Source organism: Spermophilus citellus (genome assembly GCF_964194105.1).
Source record: "Spermophilus citellus genome assembly, chromosome: 9".
Classification (NCBI taxonomy): domain Eukaryota; kingdom Metazoa; phylum Chordata; class Mammalia; order Rodentia; family Sciuridae; genus Spermophilus; species Spermophilus citellus.
Window position 1 is genome coordinate 47,478,738 of NC_138191.1, and position 27,102 is coordinate 47,505,839.

A 27,102-nucleotide genomic window follows, 5' to 3' on the forward strand; every position below is an offset into this window, starting at 1 on the left:
GGTAGAGCATTTGCCTTTCATGTGTGAAGCACTGGCTTTGATCCTCAGCACTACATAAAGATAAATAAATCAAGGTATTATGTCCATCTACAACTAAAAAAAAAATTTAAAAAGAATTTGAAGCTCAGAAATAAAATCTAATAACAGAATGTGTTATTTTGATGTTTACTTTAGAAAATTTATGTGATTATTCCAATACATTAATTACTTCATTGGAAAGTTTGTGTTAGTGCATCAATGGTGTAGTTTATTTGGATATCTTGTTTATATTCTGAAATTGAAAATTGAGTGTTTAAGTTGTTCTGGTGGTTGGAGGGTGGGATTGAAAGAGCATTTGTCATTGAGGTCAGTTGTCCTAGGAGGAAAAGCTTAAGACAATGCTGATATGTGGATACTTGTGTATCAGATCAATGACATCAGCCTTGACCCTTTTCTTTGTTACACTATCACTTTTTGGTTCTAATGCTGTCTAGTAGTGTTCGACTCAGTCCCTGGTTTTACTAGCCATTTCAGCTTGTTTCCTAAAGATTTCAAATACAGAGGAATAGTTCTAAGTTCTTCATTGGCTTCTTTTATGCTTTTTCTTTTGTGAAACTCTTGCAGATAGACACTGATGTTTGGAGTTTGGAGGAAGTCCCACACTGTTTCCATTTTGTTTAAAGCCTCTGTGGTAGCACCTTACCAACTATGAGTTTTATGAGAATGATTCACTCTAATTGGTGATTTGATTTTTATGTTTTAAATGTACCTGATTTGAAATTTGTTACATGACAAAAGAGAGTTCTAATTTTGCTCTTTTATTATATTTAATTTTCTATGTGACACCAAACAGTATAGAAATAAAACACTTTAATCTTATTTATTTATTTATTTATTTTTAGAATCTGCTATATATTATAGATTTCTGACAGCATCTATCATTCTGGTTGAACATATCCCCATTTATATTTTGGAAACTTTATTTTCAGTCATTAAAAATGAAAAATAGAAGAAGGTAGTGTCTTTAGTCATTGTGTGCTTTGGGTAAACATATTTAACATGTTCATGTAATGTATATTTACCATAAATAACTTCTGAACTTTAATAATTCCCTCAAAAGAGGGTATTTTCTTAATATTTAATATGTCTATAGCTCTGAACATACAGAGTAATATATTGTTTCTTCTGAAAAAAGCTGTACTTAAACAAGCAAGAATTATATAGAATGAGGTAAAAAGGTTATAAGACATTACACTTTCATAAGCTAGCACTTTATCATATACCAAAGTTCTCTATAATATAACTTACATCAAGTATTATTCTTTAGAATCAGTATTTTGTAATCTTGTTGATATATTCCCTTTGGCATTATTTTATTCATTTGTAATTTTGTCCTGCCCACTTTCAAAAATTGGAACTGAGGTATTTCTAGAAAATATTAATTACATCTTATGGAATTGCTATATATATTGTGCATACTTGCACAATAAAGGTAATTTTCATATGTGTTTCTGGACAAATGAATATTAATGTATTGTTCTTAAATTTGACTTTATAATTAAAAAGATCATCCTTAAATAGTAAAAATTATTTAAAACCATCTCTTCACTGCCTATCATTTTCTCTATTAAAAAAATGGAAGAAAGTTTTATAGAATATGTTTAACTTTACAGTTGACAGGGATTTAAAAACCTATAGTTATTTGACCTCTAATTGCCACCTCTGCATTATTGCCCTAGCTTAATATGGTACATAAGAAAACATTTTGTACAGGATCAACATATTTTATATATTCTAAATAAATATTATTTGTATACAGTATATATAAAATATTTAACATGAGTATTTTACAGTTGATTTGAATTGCAAATTACTTGTTTCCATTCAAACGTATGAATAATCCGCTCATTAAAAATATTACTATTATATATCAATCCATTAGACTGAGATAGCACAACAATTTCTTTCTCCATAAATAATACAAATGTAATATTTTACTTGTAAGGTTTATCCAAAATTCTGGAAATACTTGCTATTCACCTTGAGAGTTCAAAATTTACGCACACTAACTACTACTGATAAATTTCTTGAAATACTTGATGTCTTCCACAATTATGCAGATAACATAAGGAGTTAAAATATGTGTATATACTCAAAGAGTGAGAATTTTGTACACAAAATAGTTTCCTCTTTCCTACAATTTGCTACCCTTGAAACCACTGAGAAGCATGGAGTTTGTGCTACAAATATTGGAAATACCAGAGTTTAAAATTAAAGGAAACTAGGCATCATGTATCTTTTTCAATTTAGAAGTACACAGCCCACTTCAGAATTGCTAAGATCTCTGATTTCAGAGTTGGTAGACCATGATTTTGAGTGGAAATACAGTGCATGAATGTTCTGTATTATTTAAACGATCACTTTAGCATGTTGTTATATTTTTATGTATTTCTCTCTGTGAGGCATTAGCAAAAGGCTTTCATAGCTAAAATCTACTTGTCTAGAAATTTATTTATTATTCTGCTAAGCTAGAAAATAGCCATCCATATCTAAATGAGATCATAAATCTATGAAATTTATTACAAGTGTATTCTCAAAGGGAGCAGTTTTAGTTAGTATCTAAATGCCTTCTATACCTTATAATTATAATCTTTTTTCTGTGTTCTCCTGATCTCTATTACCCATATCCTATAGGATTCATAATATAGTCTCAAATTATTAAATGATTTGTTATGTTAAAGTGAAAGTGAATTCATATTTCAGTAAGAAATAATATGAAACTTTTAATCAATAAAATTGATTATAATGTAAATATTGGTGCATAGAAGTACATGATTTGTTAGGAAGCATGCAGATGTCAGTTATATTTGTTTGGTGGTAAGCTGACTTGATTGCTGACTATAATTAACCCATGAGAATTGTAATATCAATCCTATTGGTTCTGTCTCCTCATCTGAAAAATAAAAATACTGAATTCATTAATATAAAAAGTTCCTTACTCTTAATCAAGTTTTTCTTTGTCTTTTTTTAAACAATAAAATAATGGAGTGACTACTCTCAAATGTATGATCAAAACAGAAGGCAGATTTACAACTGCAAGATGTCATTTATCTACTCTAATGCTTATTTATTTATTTATTTTTTCCTCATAGGGTGAACCCGGAGAAGCAGGGAACCCAGGGCCTCCTGGAGAAGCAGGCTCAGGTGTAAGTGTCGTCTTATTATCAATATAGGATGTTGTTTGTAAATTTCTTTAAAGCATTTTGAAATGTAACTTAACTACCAGTAATGATTTAGGTTTTTAGTTTCCCTTTCCAACCCATTAAAAGCAATCAGAAAGGCAGAGACTTAATGCTTAATACCATCACATCCCCTAGACTATTTCCATTCACATACAAGTTGAGAAAGATAATATTTGCCCAAGTGAAAGCATTACAACTAATAGCCGTTGACTAGATGCATTCTGTTATACTTTTTACAATGTTCAAAACAGAACCCCCCAGCAAAGAATTGTCTGCTTAATATGCTGAGGTTAAAAACTGATTTAAAGCTTGTAAAGTAACTATTTTCTTATGTTATGTAGGGTCCCAAAGGAGAAAGGGGAGAAAAAGGAGAAGCTGGTCCACCTGGTGCTGCTGGACCTCCTGGTGCTAAGGGGCCACCAGGTGACGATGGCCCCAAGGGTAACCCGGTGAGTGAGTTTAATTCCCTTTAAAGTGGCATTTATGCCAGACTCACTTTTGAACTTTTTATAGAAATATTAGAAATCTGGTTAGTGAAGCTGGCTTTTCTTCATTTCATATGTTCATAAACATTCTTAATTAATTTTACTTTTAAGAAATTTTCCAGCACAAGAAATATTCTCCCTAGACTTTGCCTTGACTTTACCCTTTTAAATTTCAAAATTTCATATTCTTTTTTTATTTATTTTTCTTCAAAAAACCTCCTTTTAGGGTCCTGTTGGTTTTCCTGGAGATCCTGGTCCTCCTGGGGAACCTGGCCCTGCAGTAAGTATTATGGAAAAAAATATGAATGATTTTGGTAGGGATGTTCCCAGTGTTTCTCTGGTAAGCAGAATGGAAGAAGATTCTTCATTACTTAAATGGACTTTCAGAAACAGAACAAGAAAGAAAACAAACAACTACAAGAAAATACAATGTTATTACTATAGATTATTATTTCTACATATATGATTATGTTCTTCATTTAAAGTAATCGGTCAGCTTTACTAGGTTATACAAGTGACCTATTAATAAAGTTGCAAGGTTGTTGTTTTTCCCTGTCTCTTTTAATAACGCAAATCCTAACTCCTACTGCACCATATCTGTTCCTGGTGAAAGGATGAACTTGCCTTTCACACTAATTGCCTCTTCTTACTTGCCTTATATCAAAAGCATACTATATTTTTAATCTCATATAGCAGCAGTTTCATTCATCTTTATGGAGAGAGTAAGAGGCACCACAGTCCTAAAAGAAAGTAATAGTAATTTTATTTGTCCCTCTGATAATTTATCTCAAGAACACACTAAGATAGTCTATTAAACCTTTTTTCCCTGATAAAATGAAATGTAGTGAAAAAATGTCTGGATTCATTTTCTCTTGCTGATCATAGGGTCAAGACGGTGTTGGTGGTGACAAGGGTGAAGACGGAGATCCTGGGCAACCGGTAAGAAAGCCCATTAAATTTTTTCTTAATCTTTACACACTCAAGTTATTTTAAAGCAATGATCACCTTTCAAAAGCACACCTCATTGTGTGTACTTTTTTCCAAAAGAAATATTTGAATTCCAGTTTAATCTTAGAAGTGTTTCTCTTGAGATGTATCAAAAATATAATCAAAGTCCTCATAATAAAAACTACAGTCACAGGATACTAATGATTTGCCATACTATATCAGATTCAGTTATCCATTCATTTGTGTTAAATAAAAATATCTTTTTTTGTATCTGTTGTTTTTAGATATACATGACAGTAGAGTGTATTTTGACAAATTATATATACATGAAGTATAGCTTATTGTAATTAGGATCCCATTCTTGCAGTTGTACATGCTTTGTAGTTTCACTGATCATGATTCATATATGAACTTAAGAAAGTTATGTCTGAAAAAAAATAAGACTGAAAGGAAGAAAGCCTACTTATAATTTATCATTAGCATGAATTAGTTCAATTGCTAACTTAAATGAACTTAGCATAATATAAACCTGTTTTTTTAGTTTTTCATCTTTCAATTTGTGAATGGCAGTGTGTGCTTTGACTACATAAGGTGGGTACTAAGTTAAGTAGCATCTGAAGATAACTGCAGTCCTATCACAATTTTGTCTCTAGAACCATATCCATAAGATATTTTCACTCAGAGATGCAGGCTTCTGCCGTGTAGATGAGATTTCTGGATCAAATCTCAGCATATTGTGACTACCTGGGCATAGCAATGCTAATGCTATATAAGTAATTTAGAGGTAAAAGCTTCATAGTTTCACAAATTTATGTGATTATGAGTAGAATTATTAATTGCATGAGTCTATTAATTAGTATACTGGTTGAATATTTGCCAAATAGAAATTAGCATTTTTTAAAAAGACAGAGTTTTACGTAAAGGGAATCTGATTCACTCTCCTCTAGCTTTGAAGATTACCATAAGAATTTATCAACTTCGTTTGTAGATATCTGGAGGAAGTTTAGGTATCTGAAATTAAGCTGATTTTTTTAAGGAAAATAGATTTGTGGAAATGAGGAAGCAAGATCTATTTAAGTATAGGTTTTGAGAAATTATATAATCCATAAGATATTTTCCAATTTCTTTAACAGTGTCTTTCATATGTAATTTATATTTATTTATAGGGTCCTCCTGGTCCATCTGGTGAGGCTGGCCCACCAGGTCCTCCTGGAAAAAGAGTAAGTTTTTTTTTTAATTCTTCATTTTGAAATATCTGTTCTTTATTCACCATGTATTTAAACTTATGTATGTAAGCTATAGGCAGTATGTTCTAAGGATACTGAAAAATGTGTCAGAATACTTACTAAAATAGAAAACTCTTTAACTACTTCAATATCATGATGAAAGTAAGAAAAACAACTCCTATTTAGGGAGTGCTTAGTACTCTCCTCAGTGAAAATATAGACTGTTATAACAAATTCCAATGGTACCCTGAACATCAACTCCTGGAGTACCATGTGGGGAGTACCACTGGTAGCTTAAAGTATTGCAAAAACCTGCATGCCATATCAATAAAATATTCTCAGGAATCAGTATATAATATTATATTGCTTTACATGGTCAAACTTCTCTTTCTTGTGAGTAAAAATTCAAAAGAATTTTCCTGAAGATCTGTACCAACATACAAGTATGTGTTGTTCAAAGTATTGACTGCAGAAGAACTTGGATTTTCAAAACTCTTAAATTAAACTAAATTTAATTTGCTTTCCTATTTGATTAACATAATAATTTTATATATAATGGGGCACAGTGTGATATTTCAATTCAGGTATACAGCATGCACCAATCAAATCAAGGTAATTATCATTCCCTCCCCTCATCATTTATGGTTGGGAAGTTGAGGCTCCTCTCTTCTAGATCTTCACAAAACTGTACATCAGCTTATTATGAACTATATTATGATTATTATGAACTATAATCCTCCCCCTGTCTTGTGCAACAACACTACAACTAATTCCTTCTACCTGTGTTTGGAACCTCTTGTCCAACCTCCTTTTACGCCTTCTCCCCTCCAACCTGCTGAGCCTCCAGTAATCACAGTGTTCAAATTGGCTTATTTTAGCTTTAGAGAGAGTGTACAGTATTTGTCTTTTCTGAGTCTGGCTTATTACACTTAACATGATGTTCTGTAGTTCTATCTATTTTCCTATAAATGACAGTACTTCGGGTTTTTTTATTTCTGAATAATATTCCATTACATATATGTAGCACATTTTCTTTATCCATTCATCTTTCTGGGAACACTAGTTTGACTCCATATCTTAGCAATTGTGAATAAGATTGCTGTGAACATGGGAGTGCAGGTATCTCTTCAGTACGCCAATTTCATTTCATTTGGATATATAAGCAGAAGAGGTATGGTTGGATTATATTATAAATCCATTCTTTTTAATTTACTTTAAGGAACCCATATACTAATCTCCATAATGACTATACTCAATAACATTCCCATGAACAATGCATTAGAGTTCTTTATTTCCACATCCTTGAAGAATCATTTATTTTTGTCTTTTCAATGATAGTCCATCTATTTCTAATGACTTGTAATTATTATTTTGATCTCCTCTTTTCATGTATTTGTTTTTCATCTATATTGCTTCTTTTAAGAAATGTCTATTCAGACTATATGCCCATCTTAAAAATTGGATTATTTGTTTTTATGCTGTTGAGATTTTTGAGTTTCTTACAAATATTTTCTCTCACTCTGTTGGGTATTTTTCTATTCTGTTCATGGTATTTGCCTTTGCTATGTAGAAGATTTTGGTTTGATATAACCTCATCTGTCTATTTTTTGCTTTTGGTTCCTCTATATTTGGAGTCATATAATAAAATGCCTATATAAATATCTGGAAGTGTTTGCTGATGTTTTCTTCCAGTAATTTATGGTTTCAGTTCTTACACCTGGGTCTTTGATCCATCCTGAGTTGATTTTTATAGAAATTGAGAGATAGAGGCAAGTTTCAGTATTCTACGTGTGGATATCCAGTTTTTTTAAAAAGAGACTGTCCTTTCTCCCAGTTCGGTTTTTGGTACCTTTCTCAAAAATCAGTTGGTTTTGTAGGGTTATTTCTGGGATCTCTATTCTATTTCCATTGGTCTATGTGTCTGTGTACAACTACCATGCTGTTTAGGTTACTATGGATCTGTGTTATGTCTTGAAATCTAGTATTGTGTTGCTTTCAGCATTTTTTTGTGTGTGTGTCTGCACACATGTGCACCTGTGTATGCGCATATGTATGCACGTGTGTGTGCTGTTGTTTTCAATATTGCTTTGACTATTTGTGGTCTTTGGTGGTTTCATATGAATTTTAGACTTTTTCCCGCTAGTTCAATGAAGAATATCATTGGTATTTTCATAGGGCTTGAATTTTAAATTGCTTTGGGCAGCATGTTTAAGGTTTTTCTTAAAATCTATGAAAATGGGAGTTATTTCCTTTTATCTTTTTTGTATCTACTCATTGTTCAGAGATTTTCATTATAGAATTCTTTCACTTCCTTGGTTAAATTTATTCCTATGTATTTTATTTCTCTTCATAATTATTGTGAATGAGTTTGTTTTTAGATCTATTTCTCAACAAATTTATTATTCATATATAAAAAGATTAGTGATTCTTACATGTGACTTTTTTTTTATCCTATTTATCCTACATCTTTACTGAATTCATTTATCATTTCTAATAGTCTTTTAGTGGAGTCTTCAGGTTTTCTTTTTTTTAATATATGGAATCAATTATACTGTCAGTAAAAGGAGGTCATTCAACTTCTTCCTTTCTTGTTTGTATACCTTTCATTTCTTTCCCTTGCCTAATTGCACTAAGACTTCAAATACTACATTGGCAAGGTGGTGAGAGTCAACATTCTTGTTTTGTTCCAGGTTTTAGAGAAAATGCCTTCAGCTTTTCCCCATTCAGTATAATGTTGACTGGGTATTTAGCATGTATAGTCATTGGTGTTTATGTTAAAGCAAATGTCTTCTATACCTAGTTTGTTTAGAGTTTTAATCATGTAGGGACATTATTTTACTGAATATGTTTTTACATTGGTTGAGATGATCGTATTATTCTGATCATTCTGTTGGTGTGAGGAAGTATATTTGTTGATCTGTGGATGTTGAAGCATCACTTGATCTTAGTGAATGACCTTCTCAACTTATACCTATGGGGTGGGGATTCTTATACCTATGACCATCTAAGTTATTTGTGTTTAGTTTTTGCTGTTGTTGTTGTGTTCTTGTTTTGGGTTTTTTTTGTTTTGTTTTTAATATGGATAAAATGCTAGACTGGTAGAGTGAGTTTGGAAGAGTTCCCTCTCTTTCAATTCTTTGAAATAGTTTTAGAAGATATGGGCTTAGTTTTACAAAAGTTTGGTAAATGTAGCAATAAATCCTTCTGATCCTGGGCCTTTCTTTTAGGGGAAATTTCATTACTGATTCAATCTCATTACTTGTTCTTGGCCTGTCGAGGTTTCCTGTGTCTGTCCTTTGTTTCCTGTTGTACCATTTTCATAATGTAACAATGTCTATAGACCAGCCTCTTGTAGCACCTAATAATTTTACATTAGATTGTTACTGAAAAGAAGACAATTGATCTATCAAATGTATTACAATTAACATTTTTTGTTTATCGAAAAAATATTAAAAAGACATGGAAAATAAAAGATCCGTTAGGAGAAAATATTTCTAACATAGAGAAACTTATAAAGAATAATTTTTCAAAATATCTACGTATTTCTTTCAAATTCTGAAAGAAAATATTCCAATAGAAAAAAATTAGCAAAAGTCATGAGAAGGCATTTGACAGAAATGCCCCACAAATACACAAATGATAGATATGATGTTGTTGAAATCAGGGAAATACGTACTGAAATAACATCCTATATTCACCAATTAACAAAAATCTACTTTTTTGGGGGGAGGGCTTTTTTATTATTAGTTGTTCAAAACATTACAAAGCTCTTGACATATCATATTTCATACGTTTGATTCAAGTGGGTTATGAGCTCCCATTTTTAACCCTTATACAGATTACAGAATCACATCGGTTACACATCCCCGTTTTTACATACTGCCATACTAGTGTCTGTTGTATTCTGTTGCCTGAGAAGGGAAATTGCATGGAAATGGAAGGAGACCCTCATTGTTATACAAAATTACATATAAGAGGAAGTGAGGGGAAAGGGTAAAAAAAAAACAAAGGAGAGAAATGAATTACAGTAGATGGGGTAGAGAGAGAAGATGGGAAGGGAGGGGAGGGGAGGGGAGGGGGGTAGTAGAGGATAGGAAAAATCTACTCTTGGCAAACCAGATGTTAGAAAAGATGTTTTCAAAAAACGAGGGGGATTATCATTCACATCTATTCTTTGTTAATTTGTAAAACCACTTTAGAGAAATAGTTCTAAGTTACCTAATAGATTCTATTCAACTATTCCTACCAACTGGTAGTTACATTTCTAGGTACATATCCTACATTATTTCTTGCACATGTTTACCGTGAGGCACATTTAAGAATGTTCATATCATCTTTATTCATAATAATAATTATATAAAAGAAAAATTAATTATATTCATAAACAAAAATATTTCATGGCAGTGAAAATGAATATATTAGAGATGCTTCAATCCAGAAGGATGAATCTCAAAAAACCTGTGAGAGAAAATATATTACCAACTGAAAGTGGTTTGACTTATATTTTCTGACATTATGATGGTGTGAAAAGTACAGTCAGTATAAACTGGCCTTCAAGTTTTGAATTTTGATGTTTTCCTAGGCTAGTGATATCATACACATCATATACATCATAAGAGAGTATCACACTGAGCAGCTGCCAGTGAGAAAAGAACTGGTACTCTACCAAGCACTGTATTGCTAAACTATAATATTCAACAGGTCAGGTATACTAAATGCATTTTCAATATATGGTATTTCCAATTTATCATGAGTATATTATAACAGAATCCCATTAGAAGTTGAGGAGCATCTATATATAAATGCAAAATATTGAACTGCAAAATAATATATTTCAACATTTTGCTTATATAATGGGCAAAAAAGTAAAACATGGTTAGTATTCAAACTACATGGTAAAAATAAAAAAATGATAAAACAATGATTAACAAAAGTTTAGGATGGTAGTTATTTCTGTGGGAGAAAGTGCATTGTAATTATACAAAATAGCATATAGGAAGTTTCTGATACTGAGTTGCATGATGTAATGAATTTGTATGTTGAGAACCTAAGATCATAAAGTTATTTAAAGTAATAATTTATACAAATATGATGGGCTATTTTAATCTATTCTAGTCACTTTGTTAACAAAATTAGAAGGCTGTGTACCCATGAATTATTAATGGCATGAGAAATATGGTAACTATGCATTGCTTACAATGTTTTTCACATGCATTTTGATATGGTAGAATAAGCAGCCTTAGGTCAGCACAGTTTAACAATAACATGAAGGTTTTCTTCATTTAAAATGTGACATCACAAAAAAGTGGCATAATTAAATCTGATCTGAAAATTGTTTAGCACAGTGTGCTAAATTGTTTCCTATAGTAGGTTAACATAAAGTGCCATGCACATAACTGACTTTATCAGTTTTACAAAGTAATCCATTTTTTAGGCAAAATAAAAGGTATTTTGATGGTATGAAAATTGTTCTAACAATAATACCCGTATTACTAAAAGTATGGTTTGCTTTGTATAGTACTTGCGATTAATGCTTGGATTGCTTTAAACTACAGCCAAACAAACTGGTTGATTTAGTCAGGAGTTCTGCTTTAGCTTAAATAGGTGCTGTTAGCTATAAAAATGAAATAACATGAGGTATTAGTATTACTTAGTTCTTTTGCAACCTGCAAACCACCATCTTTCATATCTTAATATTAGAAACCAATAATTTAGAATGCAGTTGCATTAGAATCAGTCACACCCAGTTTCAAATTTGTTTTGTTACCAAAGAATATGATATATGATAAGTTAATTTCTTTGAGTCTCAGTTTTTTTTTTCATTTATAAAGTGGGCATAATAACTAAGTCCAAAGTGAACGTGAGGACTAAATTAAATTAATATCATGTATATTTAAAGAAGCAAGCCCAGTGCCGACAGTAATTTGTTACTACCAACATTGAATAGAAGTTTCAAATTGTGGCATTATTCATAGATTTATTTATCATTAAATAAAATATATAGGTGAAAGATTAAACCATTTCTAATTTTGCGATTGTGTAATTTAAAAGAAAACTTATTAGCAACAAGTAACTTTATAATAGTTTTGTTTCTTGCTAAATTTTTCTTTTTCTTTCTCATTTCAATTTTATAGTGATCAATACTGAATTGAGTGGTGCATGTTAAAAATAATTTTAAAATACTAATAAAATGCATTTTCAAAGTACAGGGTATTGTAATTTTGTTGAAATCTATACATATTTAAATTATTTATTCCTTCATGTAAATTCACATAACATATACAAAGGAATTTCCTTTGAGAACAATTGCAGAAAAGGGGATAATTTAAATTCATAAAACTGCATATCAACATACTTTATATATAAACAGATATGAAAAATTTTGGTATATATGTGTACTAAGAATTGTAATGCAAAAAAAATGTATAAAGGCATGAATTGGCGTGAACATACTCTATATGCAAAGATATGAAAAATTGTACTCTATATGTATAATAAGAATTGTAATGCATTCCACTGTTGTATATTTTAAAAAATTAAATCAATAAAACTAAAAAACCCCTGCATATAATTTTTAATAAAATAGATTTATAAAATAAGAAAGATTCAGTAGAAATTTGATAAGTAATAATGTGATTAAACAGAGTTATCTGAGAAGTAAATAGTTGGGAACAAGTAATGTGCCATTGTAAGATCATTCTTCAGACACTACAAATGTGTGAGGTCACTTTTTTTTAAATTTGGTCAAATGAATTATTTTGCAGTCTATTTCTCTTCAGTCCATCTGGGACAGGTAGTCTTAAGTAAGCTTTGCATGTATTTTATGGAAATTAACATTTCTCCTATCTTCAGTTTCCCTACATTGGAGGCAACAGAAAGGCAGACCAATAACAATTTTGCTATAATATATAGCATAAGTAACAGTTACTAGAAATGTGTTCAAAATATTATCATTTTTCTGGGAATGAATGTGACAAATAAATGATAATAAGACTTCCTAATAGAATATTGATTGTAATACTTTGAGTGGCAGTGATACAGAAACAAGATTCTGATAGTTATTGAACTAGAAAAATTACATTATAATTTGTAGTCCATGTACCTTAGGACCTACATTTGTAATACTGAAAAATAAATATCTCTTTCCTTAAGGCACCAGAAGATAATACAGCTCACATCAATAAGCTTTGGAATTTTGATGCACAAGTGATCATTACAGCTAGTTTCATGTCCCCTTTTACTGAAAAAAAAATTCTGGAACTAATTAAAATAATATTAACCTTATAACTTGAAAGTACACATATTAAATTGAATTTTAAAGTCCAGCTCATATTACCAAAGGAAAGCTTAAATAAAAATCAAAATAACTGATATTATTGATTACAAAGGCCAATAAATCATATATATGCATGCATGTATACCATATATGGTAAATAGACATACATATATAGTTTGAGCATATATAAGTGCACACACAAATACACATAATACACATGTATTATGTATGTTACTATATGTATTGTTAACTTAAACTTCAAATTGAAATGTTTGCTTTTACAAAGGCCCGTGAAAAATTATATAAATATATAGGTGGAAAAATAAATTATGATGATAAAATACCTTATAAATTTTTTTAAAATTTCTGTTCAGTAAAAAACTATGCCCTTTGTGGGTCATTACATAAACAAAGTGTGCATTTAAATTGGGAATCACTGCAGGGTATATACCTCTTTCAGAGACAGTCAAAAAGAATATTAAAAGTTCTGAAGAATCCTTAATTAAATTGATTTTTACTTTTTAAATACTCAAAATGTTAGTGTTTTTAATACTGCTTAGGAAAAACTGGCCTAATGTTTTCTCTTTTGTGACTATTATGGATTGAACTTGGGAGTGCTCTACCTATAAGCAACATATGCTGCTCTCAAAGTTGCCCAGCTGGACTTGAACTTACAGTCCTTCTGCCTTAGCTTTTTGAGTAGCTGTTATAATTTTTTAATGTGAAAAATAAGAGCACTTGTTCATTTAATACATATTTAAATGTTCTAATAGCACTAAATTCAGCATAATTGATTTTACTAATATTTGAAGTCAGAACCTTTCTCAAGTTCTCCCTGTCTATACATTCCCTCTTTCCTCCTTGCTTCTCAAACCCCAACATCAGCATGCTTCCCAGAATTCTGCCCCTGTGACTCACATGTATGCCCAGACTCTTGGCTGACAGTCTGACTGAACTACTAGCAGTTGTCTGAAGAGAGCCATATACTTTCCATTCTATGCCTCCTTTGTGCTTTCATGTAAATGTTCAGAAGGTAAACTGTTCTAAGGAAGCATCCCGCACTATAACGTTTAGATCAGATATTTAATTTTTAGGAAAACTTTCCCTACTGCCAAACTGGATCAGTGTACCTATTTTGCAAACCTATCTGGTCTTCATTTATTTTACAGTATAGTCTATTTATTAACTTTTATGTCTGTCTCTGTAACTAAATTTTGGAAATTCCCTTAGGGTTGCAACTTTATATTTTATTTGTATTCACCATGCATAGCACATTTCTGGAACATAAGTAATATTTAAATATTTTTGACATGAATGGAAGAATGGATAAAATATAGGATATATTATAAAATATGAATAATGGAAAGATGATAATAATAGAATTTTATAGGAAATGTATTTATCACAGATAGGAAAATCTGTTACAGCAGCAAATGCCAGAGAAGAACTAACTAGGGCTTCTTGTTGCAAACCTGAAAAATGATCAAGACAAGAATTTTTCTGTGTGCATTGTACTAGTCTATTTTGTGCTGCTATAACTGAATACCATACACTGGGTAATTTCTAAGGAATATGAATTTAAAAGACGTGAAAATCTTGCCTGTATTCATCATTAGAATGTTATTTCAATAGCTGAAAAATTTTAAAATATAATTCCTCATTCTTCACCTTATTTTCACCAAATACCACCACATGGCTACTCTCTCCAACTTCCAGCTTCAATCTTGGTTAATGCTTTTAAGCGTAATCATTGTCAAAACTGAAGTGAACAAATGGAAAACAAGAGGAATTGGGGAAGAAATAAAAAAGCAAGTTCTAGGAGATCACCAAATTTCTTATTTAATCTTCCCATACGTATGTTTTTTTGTATGACATCTTGAGTGTAGTGCTTTTTTCTATTTTTGCTCTAATGGTAGTTTTTAAGAAGTCATACTATTTTTTAATGTTACTTATTTCTGTGAGATATATAGTTCTAGAGAATGAAAATACTCTGTTGACCATCATGATTATAAATGTTTCTTCAACCAGGACATGTTCCTTTAAGGATGTGTAAACACATCCAGATATTCTTAGATTAAGAAGGGGTCCACTCTTAAAATATACATAAAGATGGAAGCAAAATTTAATATTCAATTCATCGCTAATAATTCAACATAATAAATGATATGAGTATTTATACTCATAGTAACTATCTTACTTCATCCGCATTTTTAAACACTTTATTTTTACCATTAACTTACATTGTCGCTATATGATTGTCTGTAGTCTACCCTGTGTTTTATTTTTAATATTCGGGGTGAAAGCTTGTATGTGAAAATCATTTTAATTTTCCACCTTGTGTTTCAAACCTAATATCAATAGAAAACCAAAATGTATTAGTCTGTTGCAAGTTAAATTGGAGTATTTGTAAGTCAGTCCAGAATTGCAATAAATGTGACACATATTTAACTGCAGTTTTATGTTTATAGGGTCCTCCTGGACCTGCAGGTTCAGAGGGAAGACAAGGTGAAAAAGGTGCTAAGGTAAAATATACTTTACAAATATTATGTTTCAAAATCTTATAATACATTAAACAAGCATTTATTTTGGTACATTTAAAGATAGTAAGATGTCTTTTTCTGATTATGGGTGCATTTGTGTATTTTATTTTCTAATAGGGAGAAGCAGGTGCTGAAGGTCCTCCTGGGAAAACTGGCCCAGTTGGTCCTCAGGGTCCTGCTGGAAAGCCTGGTCCAGAAGGTCTCCGGGGAATCCCTGGCCCTGTGGTGAGTAAGCATCTTAGCTGAAAAATGCTGCCTTGAAAATAACATTTTATTTTTGAAAAAATTATGAGCTAAAATGTTTCTGACAGCATATTTCATAAGTTATATTGAGAATGTTTTATGGGAATTCAGTAATTATTATGTACAGACATTCCTACATACTTAAGTATGTCATTTATTTAATAAGTTCATGGTAAAATTCTAACTTGCAAAGGAAGAATAGGGAACTAAACCATAATTTCCCAATGATATAAAATTTCTTTGCATGCCTCTGTGCACACATATGTATGTGTGGCTGTACTGCATGCAGACAAGCACATGGACTTGTAACTTTAAACACAAAATTGCTCACAGTATTTGTAGATGTTTTTCATGTAGTAGAATTCACAGGGGATGTTTGCTGCTTTCCTTTCTGAATTTCCAAAATTGAAAAAAAATACATAATCATTTATTATTAATAAAAATATGATTTTTTTTTCTGTAGGGAGAACAAGGTCTCCCTGGAGCTGCCGGCCAAGATGGACCACCTGGTCCTATGGTGAGTAGCATCTTTTTCTTTATTTAAAGAGAGAATTACTGAACCAAAATTTTCTATAAGGTATTCCTGAAATTTTTAGATGGTAACTTGCTTTGTACCTGATACAATATTCAAGGAAGTATATTACTCATACCTCAAAAAATTCAAATATTTCTAACTGATAGATACATGGAAAAGATGCCACTTGATCACAAGAATGTTCCTTTTTTTTAGCCTTTTGGATGAAAAAATTACTTCCCCTCAGAATAAAATGCCACTAATGGCCTTGCCAGTCATTTTCCTAGTACAGACAGTTCCCCCAAATGCATGCAATTAAACTTTGCTTCCTGGTACTTCATTTAAAAGAGTAATGTTAGTACAGGCTTGCAGTGACTCCTTGACCAAATAAATGGTTCTTTCTGTGAGACATATAGGCTGAAAGATAAGACACTAAACCCCATTAACAAAAAAAGATATGATTATAACAACATTCACGTTTAGTCCCTATTATAAATATTATGTGCAAACAGTATGCTTGAGAAATGTAGTAAAGCAGTGATTGACCGGCATACTATTCAGAGATGCATTTTATTCTAGCATGTGAATTATCTTTACTAAAATTTGGGCAGAAAATGAGAAAAAAAGACTTGCTCTTTAAAATCATTGCTTAGTAGGTGACTTGTTTGCTTTATGCATAGTTCAATTTCACAATACAGTTATTTTAACTCCACTATCCAATAATAGTTATATTAAAGGATTAATGCAAACAGCAAGCAGTGTACATTGCACTATGCAAGTGTGGTAAAAATTGGTTTAAATGGTCAAGTTCCTCCATATAGTAATTTAAATTAATCATTAAATTAGTTTAATTATTAAATTAATCAAACTATTAAATAAATTGTTAAATTAATAAAAAATTTAGTCAAAAGCCTCTTGTCATGGATATATTAATTATCTCAGGTGCCTATATACCCTAAAACCATCAAAACTCAGATTCACAATCATAATTATTCAAGAGGGATTCTGGCCATTTTTTTTTTAAGATGGCACAATTTCCCCTCAGATACCTACCAAGTATTTCATAAATGTTAAAGTATTATTTTAAACTTTTGCTGAAGAAGTTAAAGATTACTTATTTGGTAACTGGATAATTACTACCAAATTGTAATTGACTTCAAGCTGGAGATTTTCAACTGGGCACATAATCTCATCAGCATAGAAATAGGGTCCTGGCTGAAACAGGATCACTCCACAACTACACTACTTAGGAAATACTCTCCTTAGATTTGGTAAGTGCCTAACTGCACACGGTAAGAGCCTGGAAGAAAAAATACTCTGCCTTAATGTCATCCTAAAATTTGCCAGAAGTTCTCTTATTATTATTTCAGGTTTTCCAATAAGTATGCTGACCTTTATACAGATGAAATAAAAAAAGTACCATGCTGAAGATTTCCTTTGGCTAATATTAAAAATAAAACCATCAGGCATACCACCTGATTCCAGCTTGCAAGTTTGTACTTGTGACTCATAAGCAAATGTAAATTTAGAGTTCAAGGGACTGAACAATCCTTTTTAGGAACAGTGAAATGATGAGCCTCAGAAATAAGCAGCATGGGCCTATTCAATTCTCTGGCTGCTGGTTTTGTTAGAGAGTACTTATTTATGATATGAAAATACTGTAGCTTTTTCTTAGCATCAGTTGGCCTTTGGTGTGATGTCTAATCTCTATGAAAATGGTACTAAGTCTATGAGGTGAGGATGGATTGAACTATTACCTTAAAACTGCTACTTTTGGCAATTTAATGAGGTTTTTCAATTCAACTAAAAATGATTTATTTTAACAGGTAATGTTTTAAGCAGAGTGAGAAGTGGTTTATCATGGTTACTGGTTAAGATCATTGACTAAATCCAAACTCCCTATTTTCAAATCTGTGCACTGCCATTTACTTGTGGGATGACATTGGAAAAGTTGTTCTTTCTTCTTCTCTTTCTCTCTAGTTTTAGTTTATTTATAAAATGGGATTAAGAGCATCTGTTTCATGAAATGGCATAAAATTTAAGTGAGTTTAATTTAGTTATTAATATCTTCTACCTCCTGGAATTTTTATGCCTGTTAAATGAGTTATTTTATACAACTTAAAACAATTGATGGGTACTACTAACATAAAATAAAGAATTAAGTGAATAAAATAATGATCAATATTTTAAGAAACATCAGTTGTGTCTTTTTAGTGAAAAGAAACTAATTTCACCTCAGTTTATGTGTGTGTGTGTGTGTGTGTGTGTGTGTGTGTGTGTGTGTGAGAGAGAGAGAGAGAGAGAGAGAGAGAGAGAGAGAGAGAGAGAGAGAGATTTGGAAGATGTTGACTATTAGAGCAAATGGAGAAAGTCATTATGTACAGTTACACTCTCGGCAGTTAGAACATGTGACAAGTACAATAATCAAATCAAGCAGAGGATGATAAGTATACCCAGAATAAAACCATTTAAATAATTTCCAATAGAAATCCTTCCCTGATTAGAAATATAAATTATGAAAGAAGGAAACGAGAGGTGTAAATGTGAATAAGATGTGGAAGATAGAGATTTGAAAACTTACACAGTTTACATTCAACTCAAAATAATTCACATAAAATTGCTTTGAATATACTTTCTCCATAATTTAGTTTTTCCTCATTACCTTTTTAAATATGTTTGCACAAGTATTCAAGTCTTGCAAGATTCAGCTTGTTACTAGAGTTCTGCAGCTATCTATTGGGTCTCCTCCTTTCCCCTTGTAGAAGCTGCCTGTAACATCCTACAGCAAAGTTCCAAAGTTCCACTAGTCAAAGCTACCTAGGTCTTCCCATGCCCTAGTGTTTAAATCCAGTTTAGCTGTTCAATAAATCAACTTATTGAATTTGGTTGGCCTTCATCTTTCCAGATTGGCTGGTACCTAATTAGACAATTGAACTCTAACAGATAGTCCATCCATCAGCAGCATAGATAATAGTTTACCATTTTTATAGGAACTTTATGGAGACAATTTTTTTAGAGTGAAATGAACAGATATCAAACTCTAAAAATTATATTTGCTTGTTGTCTGCTCCACTCTGTTGTCAACTTGACTAGAGTTTTGTAAAAGTGCTGTATATGCCTTTTACTTTAAATAGCAAAATACAAATGATAACATTTAACTTAAACCTCTCCATATGCATTAATTCTATACATGTGCATATACACCCATGTGTATATATACAGACATATATGGACATATGTACATTTAAAATCCCCATATGGAACTTAGGTCGAAAAAGTAGAAAATGTAGGCACTAACAGAGAAGAAAAGGACAATGACGAGCCTATGTAAACAACTATGCTCTTATTTTTGCTTTTAAGTGGAACTGGTGGTTTCTTTAGTACATATCGAAAATTAAATGTGAATAAGAGTGTTTTAAGTAGAAAAATAATGGTAACTAAATTCTTATGTCTGCTAGAGGTCAAAATTACTGTGATTTACTAACTTTAAAAATTGATATTTATTTGATTTTTTGGAGGCAAAACTATCATTTAGTTTTAAGCTTTTGTTTTGCTTTATATTCTTTTAAAATCATATTCATTCCAGTGCAACTGAAAAATTATTCATTATTTATCTTTGGACAAGTTTACTTAATATTATTATGTATTCTTTCTTTTCACAAAGTGATAAATAAAATATCTGATAGCATTATTTTTCAAACATAAAAGCCTGAATAAAAAGTAAGATGGGTTATTGAATTATAATTTTATTTTTTTGCTTTAATGCTACATTTAAACTCTAAAAGGGGGTGAGATGCTTGGCATTTCATAATGATTAAACAGGTTGAAATAATAAAGCATTTGCTTTCCACTAAATTAAACAATATCTCATGATTTTATCTTTTAAAAAAGTGTGGGATCTGCAGTTTCTTTAAGCTTCAGCGCATTAGAGCTTTGAGATGCAGATCAAGCAAATATTCCATAAAGCATAATACTGCAGGGGGAATGTTTGATTGTGTATTCTACACACTTAAGAATGTATGGTCCCTGTTTTCCATTTCTCTTTATTGCATATGAATTATGTATTTCCCTAGGGGTTTTCAATTTACAATGTCCTAAAGAGGAAATAGAAAACATGTAACTTGGAATAACATTTTTATATGCAGAGTTGTTGTTTTTGATATGTTCCAAGTTCAGAAGGATATTTATAACTGCTCTCAATATCATAACATTATCAATTTCTATTTTCAGCTGATGAAAATACAAAATTGATTTTGCTTGGCAAATTCATCCATAGATAAGTTTGTAATTTCATAAGAACTTATTAACTTATAGGGATTAATACTCTTTTCCTTTAACTCCTTCATGAATAATTTTATAGAAAATATTTAAAATGAATTTGAAACACAGTGTCTAGTATATTTCTTATGAAGCCTGAAAACTAGAATTACTGTTTTCTTTTTTTAATTTTAGCTTGTACTATTAGAATAGAAGGAAAAAAAATAATAGGTACCCATCTATAGTGTAACTAAAGCTAATGATCATACTTGACATTTGTGTTATGCTTCACTATTTACCCAGTCTTTCATAAGCCTGATTTTCTTTCATTATCACCATATTAAGACATAGTTATTTTTATAATATTTTTATGAATAAAGCTCAGAGATATGAGATATTAGACTTCAACATTTGTGACTATGACAGTGATTGGGAATATTGATGTCCAGCCGGCAACATCTTTATCAGTTTTCCCCCTTATAGCAAAATTTTTGTAAAGCATATTGTATGCATGAAAGTTTGAATATAAAATGAAATGTGAAGAAAAAGCATATATAGATAGCCTCTTTAAATAATTTTGGGGTTTTTGTTTGTACTGGGGATTGAACCCATGGATGCTCTACCACTGGGCTGCTTCCCCAACACTTTGTACTTTTGATTTTGTGACAGGGTTTCAGTTTCATATTTTTAACCTAGAAAATGTATGGATTTTTAACTGACATATATCAAGTATAACCAATATTCTTAAATGTTTAACATACATAGTTCCTTATTACAATTACAATTTTTTTGCAGTGCTAGGGATCAAACTTATGATTACATTTTAATTAAAGTGATTTTCATAGGCTTCTTTTATGCTTCTTTGTTCTAATACATAGTCTGACCTCCTGTACCCTAATAGTGACATAAGCTGTCTAAATGATTACCTGATTGCTTCCTTTACCATTTATACTATTTCCTTAAAATTTTTGCTCTTAGGGCTTCCTATAAAACATTCTTTTTTAAATAGGCTCTTGGGCATTGTTTTCTTTCACCTGTCATTTCTGATAAGACTAGAAAAAAGTAGGTACAAATTATGTATATTTAATTATAAAATCGTTTATCTAGTAAACTAAATAAGTCATGTTTTATTTTAATCGTTTATCTAGTAAACTAAATAAGTCATGTTTTATTTTAATCGTTTATCTAGTAAACTAAATAAGTCATGTTTTATTTTAATATACACCGTATCCTCTATGTGCTCTGATTTGTATATTGATTAACTGGATTTAGGGTTTGATACCACAGAGCAATGTTTTTTAAGCTTTAATGAGCATCAGATCTATGAAACAGATTACGGGATACCACACACAATTTCTGGTTCCGTTGATCTGCACAAGGTCTAAGAATTTCCTTCCTAATAAGTCCATAGGTGATACTGATGCTAATGTTTGGAGGACAGCACTTTGAGAGATCCATTACTATAACATATTCTAATGTTCTTTCTTGTTTTTGTTCTGGGGATTGAACCCAGGGCCTTGCACATACTAGTCAAGTACTCTACCACCTACCTGCACCCCTGTTGGGTATTCCAATCTAGATGAAAGGGCAATGTCAAAATCTACTCTTAGGATATATTTTAAAGTGAATAGAGAATTTTTTATAGTCTTCTTTTTGTCTGTGGTTTAACAAAGCAGCATAATTGTTTATGTTAATACAAAAGAGAATCTAACTTAATTGACATAAATTTGTTTGATGATTAATTTTCTTCTCATTAGAAGAATATTGTTAGACACATGCACATTTAATACTGCATATACTTTGCATAAAGTATTTTTGTCTGTTAATAGAACTATATAAGGAATTTGTCCATTTTTATTATCAATATCCACACAAACTATGGCATATTTCTCAATTCATATTTATCTAATCAGGATTATCAATATTATGGTTTAATGTTATTGTCAAAAATTAAACCAGGATGTGTTAAATATATACATTTACATGGAATCTTGAAAAATAAACATTGATCATTATGAACTTTTTTTAAACTACATGGTTCCCAAATCAAACTAGCTCTGTGTTAAGTAATATGATTTTTATATTTATGCCTACTCTCAATGTGTTTATTTATTTTTTTCTTATTATTTAGGGACCTCCTGGTTTACCTGGTCTCAAAGGAGATCCTGGCTCCAAGGGTGAGAAGGTAAGAATTTTTAAAAAATGTGTTGTTATACTTTTGATGTACTAATAGCAGAAGTCATTACTTTTGCAGATTAAAACCTCTCAAAAGGAAATTTTGAAAGATAGCTTTGTCATTCTAACCATGAAAAGCTACAACTCTCAGCTTCCCAGATGTGTTTATAGAAGAGAAAGTATGCAAAGTAATGGTGGAAAACGAACCAGAATCCAGTGTTGCATCTTCTCAGTGTGCCCTTTTAGAAACCATATGGAGAAAGCATATGGTTGTACTAAAATAACTGTTCACAAGATAAGCAGATGGAATAGCAAAATGACCACTTTTATGTTTTGAAACATAAAAATAATTTAAACTAGAAATATCTTTCAAGTAGTAATCCGATCTCCAAGAATTTATACTGTGTTGCACTAAGTAGAGAAAACAAGCTTTTTTTTTTTGAATGGCATTAATATTGTTTAGAATTTAAATCTCCAAATGTTTTCTTAAAACTGCCAAGTCTCTGGAGAATAGAAAACATTTCATATTAAATTAGATGCTTATTAAAATAATGAGTTTTCCATTGTTTATATCATCAATATTACTTATTGATATTGTTTTTTAAGCTGAATGATCCTTACATGAAACATCAAAGATATTTTTAGAAAACATTCAGTTCCATAACATACCAAACCCCTAACAAAGGTTGCACTTAATGTTAAGTAGTAAAAATCCTGTTAAGCAAGAAGAGAAGGAGGATCTTAACTTTACATTCCATTTAGAAAGGTTATTTAAATGTATTTTATATACATTTAAAATTTTTATTTCATGAATTTAATGTGCAAATATTTTATGACTAGAGTTTACTAATGGCTCTAATTTATGTATTACTAAATTTTTTCCCCCTCTTCCAAAGGGCCATCCTGGTTTAATTGGCTTGATCGGTCCTCCAGGAGAGCAAGGGGAGAAGGGTGACAGAGGACTCCCCGGAACTCAAGGGTCTCCAGGAGCAAAGGGGGATGGGGTGAGTAAAAGCATGAATGCTTCTTCTTTCTCTCTTCCAATCATACACGCACACACACAACTTCACGTATTTCTTTAAACATGACCAAAGAAGTACTTTAGAGCATCTTTATTGGAGTTTGTTTTAATCAGTGGTATTTTCAAATGATGTTGATTTGACATTAGAGTAAATACATTAAAAATGTGAATTATTACAATCATAACAATCATAGTTTAGTATTTGCACAACCGTGTTTTGAATCCTCTTCACATGCAGGTTTATTCTGAGTGCTGCAGGGATATAAAATATATATGTATATAACCTTCATACTATAGATATTTATTTAGTATCTCAATATCTATAGACAGTACACTAGGTGGAAAAATTCAGATTACTTTATAAAAGTTATTTCTTAGCTTCACAATGGAAAATTTTAGGCTATTCTTAGGGGTTTTTTAATCTCTACTTTTTGGAATGCGTGTTTTTATGCAAAGCATGGAAATGGAATTGCTGAGGAAAACTCATTAAATCAGATCATTCTCCCTCTAGGGAATTCCAGGTCCTGCTGGTCCCATAGGCCCACCTGGTCCTCCAGGCTTACCTGTAAGTACTGGACAAAGCAATCTTATAAGTTACAGTTAAGCTATGAGTATAACAAAAAGGTACAAATGCTCTACATTTTTAATCTGTGCTTTTGTCTGCATTTTCTAGGGTCCTCAAGGTCCCAAGGGTAACAAAGGCTCCTCTGTAAGTGCTTCTCCCTTTAACATTTTAATTTTTGAGTGAAGTCCATTAAATTACTTTGTTCTCTACTTACGTTCATTTTTTTTTGTAACAGGGACCTGCTGGCCAGAAAGGTGACAGTGGTCTTCCAGGGCCTCCTGGGCCTCCGGTAAGTGCATGTTAACAAGAATGATGTTCTGATAACTTACATCTGGAGACTGGCAGCGATTTGTTTGCAACTATAAAATGGATGAAAACTATGTACTGTCCAAGGTTCTGATTTTATAACAAATGTAACTATGTCAATTAAGTAATAAAGTCTACATGCCAATACCTATGAACTGATTTGACTCTTTAAATAGAGGAAACCTTAATTATATATTATAATAATCTTTATTTTTTTCAAAAGAATCATGATTTTTATCATACTTTAATGAATCCAATTAATTGTATGCCACAAAGATACGTTTACCTGACTTTAGGAATAAAGAGAAAGTTCAGATGCTAGGCATTGTTTTTCTGTATCATGTAATGATAGTAATAGAAACAAAAATAATAACTACCATTTATAAGTACTTATATTAACCAGACTTAAACACTACTAAAAGGTAGAATTGCAATATATAAGTATAGGAAAGAATACTTAATCTTCTTTCTTGAGTTAAAATGTGTCCAATTACATGTCTACTAGTTTTCTAAAACTACCCTGACAGCATATCAGAAGACTGAGTGGCTATAAAAACATAATGTATTATCTCACAGTTCTGGAGGGTAGGAGTCCTAATCAAGGGGTCAATAGGGTTGTTTTCTTCTGAGGGCCCTGAGGAAGGATCTGTTCTGAATCTCCTTTATATTGTCTTCCCTCTGTGTGTGTCTCTGTGTTCAAATGTTCCATCTTTATAATAATGTCAGACATGTTGGATTAGGGTCCACCCTCATGACCTCATCTTAACTCCTGCATCTCCCATGACCCTATTTGAAAATAAGATCAAATTTCTGAAGTATTAAGAGTTATAAATTCAATATAGAAGTTATTCCAATGTTCACTTTAACCCATAACAATGTGGATTAAATATTTGGCGTGGTTCTACTTTTACATAAACATAAATTGAAGTCTGATTACTTTTAAGTGTTAATTTATAAAGATATAAGTAATACATATTGAAGCACACTAATATTCTGTTTCAGAATATAAATGTTTGTGAAATGTAATACATTTTATTAGATAGTGTAAGAACTTTAAAATGTTGCTCTAATCTGTAGAGACATTTTCGGGGGAGGGGGGTAGTGGGTAATAGAGATTGAGGGGGGCGGCACTTAACTACTCAGCTACATCCCCAGCACATTTTTTATTTTTTGTTTTGAGACAGGGTCTTGCTAAGTTGCTTAGGGCCTTACTAAATTGCTGAGTCTAGCCTAAAACTTGCAATCCTCCTGTCTCAGGCTTCTAATTTTCTGGGATTACCAGTGTGAGCCACTGCGTCCAGCTGAGACTTTAAAATATAGTTCTAGAAATAGTGTGTTAATGAGGACTACTCAGAAAATCAGAGAGTAACATATATAACATGTTAACAGAAAACTATGCTACAATATGCAGATAAAGTGCCAGAAATCTGACTTGTGCACCTACCTCCATATTTCCACCAGATAATTTTTAAAAGAAATTACAAAATTTACATATATACATATATATGTGTATTTATTCATATGATTTTTTCATATATCATTTTGCAACTATAGAAAAGCTAAACCAACTATAATTTCTTATAAGCTTGAAGAATATTTTTTACTTTATGGAACACTCACATATTTTATACCCACTTTGTCTTCTTTACAGGGTCCACCTGGTGAAGTCATTCAGCCTTTACCAATCTTGTCACCCAAAAAAATGAGAAGACATACTGAAAGCATGCAAGCAGATATAGGCGATAATATTCTTGATTACTCCGATGGAATGGAGGAAATATTTGGTTCCCTCAATTCCCTAAAGCAAGACATCGAGCATATGAAGTTTCCAATGGGTACTCAGACCAATCCCGCCCGAACTTGCAAAGACCTGCAACTCAGCCACCCTGACTTCCCAGATGGTATGTTAATAATACATGACAAAAAAAAATGTACTGAATTGCTAAGTTACTGAAGTGCATTGTGAGCTCGTTAATTCTAATTAAATGTTTAATATACTCTCTAAATAAAACTAGAGCAAACAATTATTAATTCTACTCTTGTAGACAGAAAAAGTCATTTACATTGTGTAATTCAAGGTCTTCTTTGGAAAATCCTTGTCTGTTAAATAAGGTTTTCATTGAACTGTGACAAGATGATTTTTGGATAATGATTGCTCACACAAATGCACTTTGCCTTATAAATAACTCAGAATGGGTATTATGTATGCATCCATATGTGCATATCACCATACAATTGTCACTAACTTACTAATTTACTTTATATTAATATGATTAATATAGTACATTAAGACAATCATATTAATATTAATTAATATTTGCATGA

At 31.3% G+C, this 27,102-nt stretch overlaps 1 protein-coding gene across 4 annotated transcripts in view; it reads left to right on the plus strand.

Annotated features, from left to right (window-relative positions):
* The window catches only part of COL11A1 (collagen type XI alpha 1 chain), a 220,433-nt gene that overhangs the window by 184,404 nt on the left and 8,927 nt on the right, over nt 1-27,102 (plus strand). For all 4 annotated transcript variants that reach the window (XM_081306562.1, XM_081306561.1, XM_081306564.1 and 1 more), the window contains 14 exons: nt 3,132-3,185; nt 3,563-3,670; nt 3,933-3,986; nt 4,592-4,645; nt 5,821-5,874; nt 15,625-15,678; nt 15,814-15,921; nt 16,403-16,456; nt 22,842-22,895; nt 23,782-23,889; nt 24,418-24,471; nt 24,580-24,615; nt 24,707-24,760; nt 26,429-26,678. In XM_081306562.1, the coding sequence (XP_081162688.1) occupies nt 3,132-3,185; nt 3,563-3,670; nt 3,933-3,986; nt 4,592-4,645; nt 5,821-5,874; nt 15,625-15,678; nt 15,814-15,921; nt 16,403-16,456; nt 22,842-22,895; nt 23,782-23,889; nt 24,418-24,471; nt 24,580-24,615; nt 24,707-24,760; nt 26,429-26,678 (1,096 nt within the window). The remainder of the gene's footprint in view (nt 1-3,131; nt 3,186-3,562; nt 3,671-3,932; nt 3,987-4,591; nt 4,646-5,820; nt 5,875-15,624; nt 15,679-15,813; nt 15,922-16,402; nt 16,457-22,841; nt 22,896-23,781; nt 23,890-24,417; nt 24,472-24,579; nt 24,616-24,706; nt 24,761-26,428; nt 26,679-27,102) is intronic.